Source organism: Dasypus novemcinctus, chromosome 10 (assembly GCF_030445035.2).
Source record: "Dasypus novemcinctus isolate mDasNov1 chromosome 10, mDasNov1.1.hap2, whole genome shotgun sequence".
In the NCBI taxonomy this organism is placed as follows: Eukaryota; Metazoa; Chordata; class Mammalia; order Cingulata; family Dasypodidae; genus Dasypus; species Dasypus novemcinctus.
Genome location: NC_080682.1, coordinates 40,727,313 through 40,737,466, shown reverse-complemented (window position 1 = coordinate 40,737,466; position 10,154 = coordinate 40,727,313). Strand labels below are relative to the sequence as shown.

At 34.3% G+C, this 10,154-nt stretch overlaps 1 protein-coding gene across 1 annotated transcript; it reads left to right on the top strand.

The window, feature by feature from the left end:
- The first annotated feature begins 485 nt into the window (after positions 1-485).
- Positions 486-1,415, top strand: LOC101430693 (olfactory receptor 4C46-like). The gene has a single exon (XM_023588471.2). The coding sequence runs from the start codon at positions 486-488 to the stop codon at positions 1,413-1,415; it is 930 nt and encodes a 309-aa protein (XP_023444239.2).
- Positions 1,416-10,154: the final 8,739 nt, after the last annotated feature.

Below are 10,154 nucleotides of genomic sequence, written 5' to 3'. Positions count from 1 at the left end.
GACTTTACTAATATCAATATCCCAATAACCCTCCTTTCTCACATTTCTCTATATCTTTTCACGCATATTCTCAATATCTTGCACGGTTCTCAATTACCTACAGATAAAGGATAAAATCCTTAACTTTGCATTCAATAACTTTTCATCCATCTCCTACCTACCTTTCCAGAGTCATCTGCAAATATGTATAATAACCGCCACTTCTAAATTAATTTATTAGTCATCTGTGAAAAAGGATGATCCCCTGCCCTAGGTGTTTATAAGATTTCTTCATAATTATACTCTTATTGGAATTTCACCTGAAAAGCATTTTTAGTAAATGTCAAGAATTCATAATTTTATTTGCAACATAAGGAAACCTCATAAGAACTGCCAAAGTGATAGGATACTATATTAATTATATTGGGAAATTTAATAAATTCAAGGTTGCATTACTAACAATTGTTATATTTTCAGGAAATACACTTAAAAGAGACATGAATTTCATGGATTATAGAAACAATGTAACAGAATTTGTTCTCCTGGGGCTTACAGAGAATCCAGACATGCAGAAAATCATATTTGCAGTGTTTTTTGTCATCTATATCATCACTGTGGTAGGAAATGTGCTCATTGTGGTCACCATCATTGCCAGTCCATTAATAGGTTCCCCCATGTACTATTTCCTGGCCTATCTCTCCTTTATAGATGCCTGTTACTCCTCTGTCAATACTCCAAAACTGATTATAGATTCACTCCATGAAAAGAAGACCACACCATTCAATGGATGTATGGCCCAGGTTTTTGGGGAACATTTTATTGGAGGTGTTGAAGTCATCCTGCTTACTGTGATGGCCTATGACCGATATGTGGCCATTTGTAAGCCTTTGCACTATACAACCATCATGAACCGGCGGGTGTGTGGTCTTCTAGTGGGAGTGGCATGGGTGGGAGGTTTACTTCATGCAACCATACAGATCCTCTTCACATTCCAATTACCCTTCTGTGGCCCTAACATCATAGATCACTTTATGTGTGATCTGAACCCTTTGCTCACTCTTGCCTGTACTGATACTCACATTCTAGGGCTTTTCGTAGCTGCTAACAGTGGGTTCATCTGCCTGTTAAACTTCCTTCTCCTGCTGGTCTCCTATGTGGTCATCCTGCGCTCCCTACGAAACCACAGCTTGGAAGGGAGACGCAAGGCTTTGTCCACCTGCGTCTCCCACATCACAGTCGTCGTCTTATTCTTTGTGCCTTCTATATTTGTGTACATGAGACCTGCAGTTACATTATCTATTGATAAAGCGGTTGCTGTATTCTACACTGTCATAACCCCGTTGCTAAATCCCTTAATTTATACCTTGAGAAATGACCGGATGAAAAATGCTGTAAGGAAATTGTTCAGTAGGAAAGTTATTTTAGCATGCAAGTAAATGTATTTGGAACCCAACAATACTTAACTGAGGAATGGACCAAAATAACGTTTGGGATGATCTCCACAAGGATTACTTACAGGAGAGAGAAAAAGAGAAAAAGTTAATCACTACAACTCATAGTTTCAGCATTGAAGGAAGCAAAATTAAGTACAAGAAACAGGGGTCTTTAAATTGGATTTAAAGACCATTTATAGATTTTTGGGTAATTCTCCCAAACGTGGCTAACCTTTTTAGGTCCAACCATGTGGGTGACTTCATAGATTTTTCCCGAAATAAAAAAAATAATAATTTTTAAAATATACCTGTATTAGAAAAAAAAATCTTTACAATAATCCAAATAGGTAGACACTACAATTATCCCCATTTTCACATGAGAAACCTGACAGAAAGGGGACCATAACAAAACAGATGCATTTTCTTACTGATTTCATAGTGATACTCTTAACTGCTTTGAAAGACTGCCAGGCAACGAAGATACAAATGTCAAAGAATGATAATCACAACAATTTATTAAGCCAGATACTGTGCTAGGCACACTGAACATTATTTCATTTTCTATAGATGTAAATCTAACATTTTTCAGTAATATCTGCTTATTGCATGTATCAGAATTCAATGTCATTCATTGCCTGCAACATTATGGTAACTAATTGCAATTTAGGGCTATACAAAAATAGGTTTTAATCTCTAATTTTTAGGTAATCAAGATTATGTCATCTGGGCTTCAGAAACAATTTTTTTGCTCATTCAACCAATCTAATACTTATAACCTGGAAGATAGACTCAAATAATATTTGGATGTCAGGGAAAAATAACTATTTGTAAAATATACACTCATATTCTAATAATACTTGTCAGCTACATGCAATTATTTTTGCAAGGTAGCACAATGAATGCTACATATTAAATACATATGAATATATAAATACATACATCAGACATATAAATTAGATAAATATAAGCAAAAAATAGAATTGAAAGCTAGTGAATTGTGTCTTTCTTGGTTCAGATTCTAAGAAGAATTTTAGCTAGAATCTATGGGGGAATCACAATATAATTTTCTCTTGTTTAAACTCAAGAATAAGAAATAAATTGAAACAAAGATTCCCAGTGTATAAGCACTGGTATTACATTGGTATTCTCCTTGCCATCAGCATAGTTTCATTAACTTATGAATGTGTACTGTTTATGTTATGTTTCTCTGTTAATCAGTTTACTTTTTGGTAACACTTCATATGAAATGCTATTTTGTAAAAATAGTAAGACTGTCTACACCCAAATTCATTTTAGGTGGACATATTCCATTGCTTCCTACTTTTCTTCATTCTTTAACCAAAAAATAATTGGAGCACAAACAGTATACAAGGTCCTGTGACAATGTCTGGGCTACAGTAGTGAATAAAGAGACACTCAGGTTTTGACATACTGCAGATCTTTAGCAAGGTTGTGATCCATTGGGAGACTCCAGAAGAGGGCAGAAATTATGACATGTGGGGTGCTATAAAAGCAAATGGGAGAAATACCCAGCAAAGGACAGGAAAAGGTCAGGAAAGGTCTCCTCAATGAAAGACAAAAAACTGGGACCTATAGGATGAAAAGGAATCCACAGGCTTAATAGGCATAAAATAGGGGTAAGAAGATTCTTAGGAATGATGATACATTACAAACACCAGTAGGTCAAAGAAAGTATTGTATAAGTAGGAAATGTTGAGCTGTAGTTAACTATAATCCATTCATTTAACAACTATTTTGGACCCCTAGTTTGTGTAAAATACTGTGCTGGGCACTGAGAGAGTAACAGTATGAATAGCAAGACATTAATCAGGAAAGACATGAACATAGGAGATCAAAAGAGTCTTCTAGTTGGGTTAAGGATTGATGTTAAGCACAATGGGGGATATACTTAAATGGCTTTTAAATGAAAGGTCATTTAAATCTATGAGTGGAAATGAGGAACTTCAGTTGTAGTATAATAACTAGTTAACTTGCTTGAAAAAGACTGAAATCAGGTGGGTAGTTAAGAGGTAATCCCAATGATTTAGATAGGAACGAATGAAAGCTTGAACCCTGTTGGTGCCATTGGGGATACAGACTGTGGTGGTCACTGTTGAGTCCAGCACAGTTCTCCTCCACCAGATCCGGGCACCATGTCCCAGCTATTTTGAGACTGGGTTGTTAACATTACATAGCCCCACCTTTCTCTAGATATTTGCACCAGATAAAAAGAGAGCTGCTTTGCCTTGTTGGTTGTTCTCACAGTTCCAGGGTCCACAAGTGGTCAATGACTGACTAACAAAGAGAAGAAAAAAAAAGGATGAACCACTTGTTCCAAATTGAAACCAGCTTTTAGTGCAATGTGTGTTCCAAAACCTCTGACTCCACGTTGAAACTAGATTGCAGTTGAGACCACACCCTTTCTTTATTTTCCTACTGTCTGCTTCCCTCAACAAATCACTTTCTGTCAATTGTTCTCATAAAAATTCTCATGTCAAACTTTTCATCTAAGGAATCCAAGGTATCATGGAGAGACATAAAATAATTCAGGAAATATTTAGGAATTATAAAGAAAAGAACATAAAGAAGGGTAAAGACTGGACAGAAAGGATCCATGAATGAAATCCAGTTTCAGGCTTAGATAATTGAATGGAACAGGACATTGAATTTGGAATAAAGAAGATAAGTCCTGTTGGATGATATACCGTGAAAGAAAACAAGTAGCAATCCACAAGATTTTGAAAAACTTCATCTGATCCTTAAAAAGACCTGGGTGGAAGAAATGTAGGATTCTTCTGCAAATAGATGGCAATTAAAACAACAAAAGCACCAAACACCACCTTGGAATAGTGTGTAAAGTGAGTACTGAGGAGGGAATAGAATTTCCCAATGTTATTCATAAACTAAGTATGGCCCATGGGTGTGATTCAGTCAATGTGTATCAAATGACTTACAGTCATTTTGATTTTTTAAGACAGAAAACAAAAGTTGATCCCAAAATAAAACTTAAAAATACCAATTTGTATATTAGAAATTTAATAGTATAACAAATTCATGATATAAAAATAAATAAGTTGTAAGAAAATCAAAGACTCAGAAATATTACTAGCCAAACACCATGAATAAGAAATCAAACTAAAGTGCATCCCAACAAAGAAAAAGAATACAAATAAAGAAGCTAAAAAGAAATAGAAGAAATTGAGTGTAATATTTTTAGTATGAAAAAGAGATTCAAAACTAGGGATCTAATAATAGAGATTATATATTTTTCTCTAAATATTAAATCACACTGCTTTGCTCTATAGTGAAAAACATTTGTTGTATGATCATTATATATAACAGTCGAGTTTGGGATTTAAATTTTTGGAATCATTTTACATGTAAAGCATGGATGGTTTAATTATAATAATACAACAAAATGTAAATATTAAACACTTTAACATGTTAAAATTTAAAATATTACATCAAAATAAAATGTTAAATTGATCAGTAAGTGTACTGAATGTCTCATCTTTCTTTGTGAAGAATTAATAAATTAGGTACAAATTTGAGAAATTAAGAAAAGGAACAAAGAGGAATGACATCAGCCCAGTGATCGTGTAAGCAGATACAAACTTCTGTCCCACTTAAACATTGAAAAACAAGCAGTAATTGCCAAAATTAAAATTCTCATATCTCCTGAAAACATTCAAAAAGTTACAATAACTAAGCAAGTTCTGAATCAAGAAAAAGAAACTTAAAATGGTAGAATAATCTCATGACTCCTCTCATAACACTGCCCCCATTTGCACTGCATGCCATGTGGCACCAGAACAGGATCCCAGTGTAGGTACCTTTTCTGCATTCCTGAGGGTGTAAAGTGCCTTTATTTACTTACTGGGGTGTATGTATATCGACCCCAATTCATCTCTTGGCAGTGAAGGACTAATGCAAAACATTTGTATCTGCCACTCCTGTCCCAGAACTTACTCTAGAAATAGAGGTGGCTGACAGGACCACCAAACCAATATGAAATAATGATTGAAACACAGGTACATGGGGAAAACACAACAAGTTGGGATATACAATATAGCACAATAGCCATGAGGTAAAGCTGTGATATTTCTGGGGAAAGTAGAACATTGGAATGTCCCTGTACTTAAGGAGATTTATAAGATCATGCACGCAAGCATTTGGCAAGACACATGCAGACAGGCAACTGAAAGTATCCTATGATTTCACCTCAGTCTCTCAATGTGGGCTAAGTGCTTAAATAGAGCAACAGCAAAGAGCCAATCTGCAAAGAATGGGAAAGATATTTTCTTTCAGTTTTTTTTGTTGTTGTTGTTAACTCCTGGTTTAAAAGAAAAAAGTTCCCATCATAACACTAGCTGCATAGAAGCTAGAGGATCAGAGACTTTCATAAATATATACAACAGGGGATGCAACCTTTAAGAGTTTGAAAAAAATCTCAAAACAGACTACTATAGCTACTAACAATAAAAATAAGGAGAAATCACCACCAAACACTGTAGAATGGAGAATCTGATTCCTAGATCTAACAAATTAAAATAACAAAAAGTCCACATTTCAATGGTCTTCTAGGAATATGGTATGAAAGAAGGGTGGCAGGGCTTAACTCTCTTATAAAAAAATAATCCAGAAAGGGCAAAAAACTGTCAGGAGAATTCTGCACATCATCCATGAGGGAAAGGGACAGAGAGACAAAGAGGTCAAAATGAAAATTATGAGTTAATAGCCCTAGCAGCTGGGACCAGCACCCAACCCCCAGCATCAAGGCTAACAGCAGGGGTAAAACCCATAGCTAACTACGGCCAACTGGGAGGGGAATGAACAACATCCCTGCTAGGAAGAGGGAAAGTGTGGAGATGGGTGGAAAGTGGTTTTTCTTTGGTGAGTTTGGTCAGTGGATCCTGTTTTAAATCTCAGTTCTGGCCAGACCAGATTCACAAAGAGTGGAGGTTGAAAGAGATGCCTCTATGGAAAGGTTTTCCAAAGAGTGTCATCTGTTGGTTGGCTGGGAAATTGGAAGTTGTAAAAAAAAAGCTGTTTGGAGGCTCTCATTTTCAAGAACATTTGGATCTTTTCTGCACCATGTTAATGCATCCCTGGCTCTGTTTTTAAAACTCAAACTGGGCACTCTTAAAGATTTGGAATAAATTGAACCAAATATCAAAGAAGATCTGTGAAAAAATACCACTAGGCAAAAGAGAGAAATTGACTATCAGAATAAATTAACCAACATAATCAGATCCCTAGACATCAGCAAAAAATTACAAGCCATACTAAGAAACAGGGCAACATGACCCAACCATAGGATAAAAAAAAAGTCCTGATAAGACACAGGATTTAAAGCAACTAATCAAATTCAGGTGAAGGAAAGTAGTTCTAAAGAGATAAAGGATATAAAGAAGACACTGGGTGAGCCTAAAGAACAATTTGAAAGGCTTCAAAGAAAAGTGTAAAAGGTTATGGGAAGGAAAGACCCTGAGGTTGAGTTTAAAAATATATTCGAGGGGATCAGATGTTGCTCAAGCAGTAGAATTAGTGAATTGGAGAACCGAGCTTCTGAAGTTCAAAAGGTAGGAAAACAGAAAGAGAAAAGTTTGGAAAATATAGAACAGGGTCTCAGGCAATTGAAAGACAATGTGAAACACACAAACATACATGTTAAAATGACAGAAGAAGAAGACAACAGAAAAGTGCAGAAAACTATTTGAGGAAATAATGACCAAGAACTTCTGAACCCTTATGAAAGACATAAACATCTATATCCAAGAAGGACAATACACCCCAGGCAGAATAAATCTGAACACCACTTACTCCAAGACATCCACTATTCAGTATTTCTAAAGCCAGGAATAAAGAGAGGATTCTGAAAGAAGAAAGAGAAAAGCAATGCATTACATAAAAAGGGAAACTCAATAAGACTAAATGCCAAACTCTCATCAGAAACAATGGAGGTGAGAAGGCAAGAGTATGATGTAATTAAAGTTCTGTGTAAAGAGGAAAACTGCCACCCAAGAATTCTTTATTTGGCAAATCAGTCCTTCAAAAATTAAAGTGAGTTTAATGCCCACAGAAAAAATCTCACAGAGTTTACTACCAATGATGGGATTTAAAATAGATACAAAATAGGAGTCCTACAGATAGAAAAGACAAGACAAGAGTAAGGAACATAAGGAAGAGTGTAGAAATGAAAATCACTAGTAAGGCTAGTGAAAAGTCTAAAAAGATGGATAATTGTAAGATATGACAATGGGAAACCTAAAGATAAAATACACAAAGTATGCAATGCCTTTACAGTAATAATATTGAATTATAATGGTTTGTACTCCCCAATATAGAGACAGAGGCTGACAGAAAGGATAAAGATATATGAGCCATTCTATATGCTTTCTACGAAAGGCAAGCCTAACATGCAAGCATACAATCAGACTGAAAATAAAAGGTTGGAAAAGTTATTTCATGCAAATTGTAACCAAAAAAGATCTGAAATAGTGATACAAATAATAGACAAAATAGATTTTAAGTGCAAAACTGTTATAAGAGATGAAGAAAGTAACTATAGATTAATAAAAGTGGCAATTCTTCAAGAGGAAATAACAATCATAAGTATTTATTCACCTAACCTGCATGTGCCTAAATACATAAGGCACAGGAGAAATAGACATCTCAACAATAACAGTTGGAGACTTCAATAAACCACTCTCCACGTTGGATAGAACATCTGGACAGAGATTCCAAAAGGAAAAGGAGAGCTTGAATAATATGATAAACAAACTAGACCTAACAGGCATCTATAGACCATTATATCCCAAAACAGCAAGATACACATCCTTTCTAATGACTCATGGATACTTTTCCAGGATATACCATATGTTGGGTTACAAGATATGCCTCAACATTTTATGATTAATTTTTCCAAATTTTCACATGCGGCAGTTTGGATTTTGATAAGGCTTGCACTGGATTTAGAAATCAGTCTGGAGAGTATTGCCATCTTAATTATATTTTCTTCTATCTATGAATGCAAAATATGTTATCATAAAATTTGTTCTTTAATTTTTGTCAACAATGTTTTGTAGGTTTCTGAGTACAAGCATTGCATCTTCTTCATTAAATTTATTCCTAAGAATTTTATTCTTTTGGGATGGTATTATAAATAGAATTGTTTTCTTAATTTCACTGTCAGTTTATTTATTGCTAGTATAAAGAAGCACAACTGATATTAGCATGTTAATCTTAGAACCTGTAACATTGTTGAACTTGCTTACTACCTCTCACAGCTTTGTGTGTGTGTGTGTGCCTTAGTATTTTCTGTACATGAAACCATGTCATCTACACATAGAGATAAATTTAGTTCTTGCTTTCCAATTTAGATGTCTTTTTTCTTCTTCTTACTAATGACCCTGGTTAGCACTTCCAATGCATTAGTGAGTATTAGGGGTGAGAACAGACATCACATTTTGTTCCTGATTTTATTAGCAAAGTATTCAATCCTTCAGTATTAAGTAAGATGTTAGTTGTGTACTCTACATAATGTCCTTTTATCAGGCTAAAGTAGTTTCCCTTCCCTGTTTGTTGAGATTTTTTTATCATAAGAGGGTATTATATTTTGAAAATACTTTTATAAAAAATTGATATGATTACATGGTTTCTATTCTTTCATTCTATCACCATGTTGATTACACTGATTGATCTTCAACTTTAAAACATCCTTTCTTCCCTGTGATAAACCCGATGGATGAAAGGATGTTTTAAATTTTCCTTTTAACCTCATTCAAATATACCATTAAGTACTGTTAACTACTTTCACAATATTGTGCTACCATAACAACCACTATCAAAATATCAATTACCAAACTTTCCCATTTCCATTATTGGCTATATGGTTTCCAAATATTTTCCTCTAATGTGTAGGTTGTCAACTTTATTTCTTTTATGTCTTCTGCATACTGCCTCATGCACTTTTATTTCAGTCCAAAGAAATATATATATATATATATATATATATATATATATATATATATATATATAAAAATTATATTTTTTATGTTTAAGTGTATTTTTTGGAAGATACATAGATCACAAAAAAGTTACATTAAAAAATATAAGAGGTTCCCATATATCCCACATCCCATTCCCTCTCCTCCCACATCACCAACCTCTTTCATCATTGTGGCACATTCATTGCCTTTGGTGAATATATTTGGAGTACTGATGCACTGACCTCTTGTATTTTTTGAATGTAACATTTTTTTGTATCTATGTATCTTCAAAAAATACAATTAAAATAATTAAAATTGATGGGTATGGGGGTGGGGAGTGGAGTATATGGAAACCTCTTATGCTTTCTAATGTAATGTTTTGTGTGATCTGTTAAGTTGTAAAAAAGATAATTATATATATATATATATATATATATATATATATATAAATATTTAAAAACCAGTTCAAAACCTGCAGAGGGCAGGCTGCAAGGGAGTGATTGATGAACACCAGCAGCCTGAGAAGATCCTTAGGGGGTTAAGAAAGAAGGTTGTTTATCTGTGTTTATTTATTTTTCTGTCTACTTTTTAAAAAAGACTCACTGCTATCTTTTTCTTGTTTGTTGTGTACTCCCTTCCTTTGTCTCTCTGCTTGTTTGTTTATATTTTTTCCTTTTTCCTTTGTTTACTGATTTAATTCTACCTATTCTATTTATTTTCTTTCTTTAATCTTTATATCTCATTTTCTGTT

Coding starts and splice junctions, on each gene's coding strand:
- LOC101430693 (XM_023588471.2), top strand. CDS start 486: ATGGATTATAGAAACAATGTAACAGAATTTGTTCTCCTGGGGCTTACA.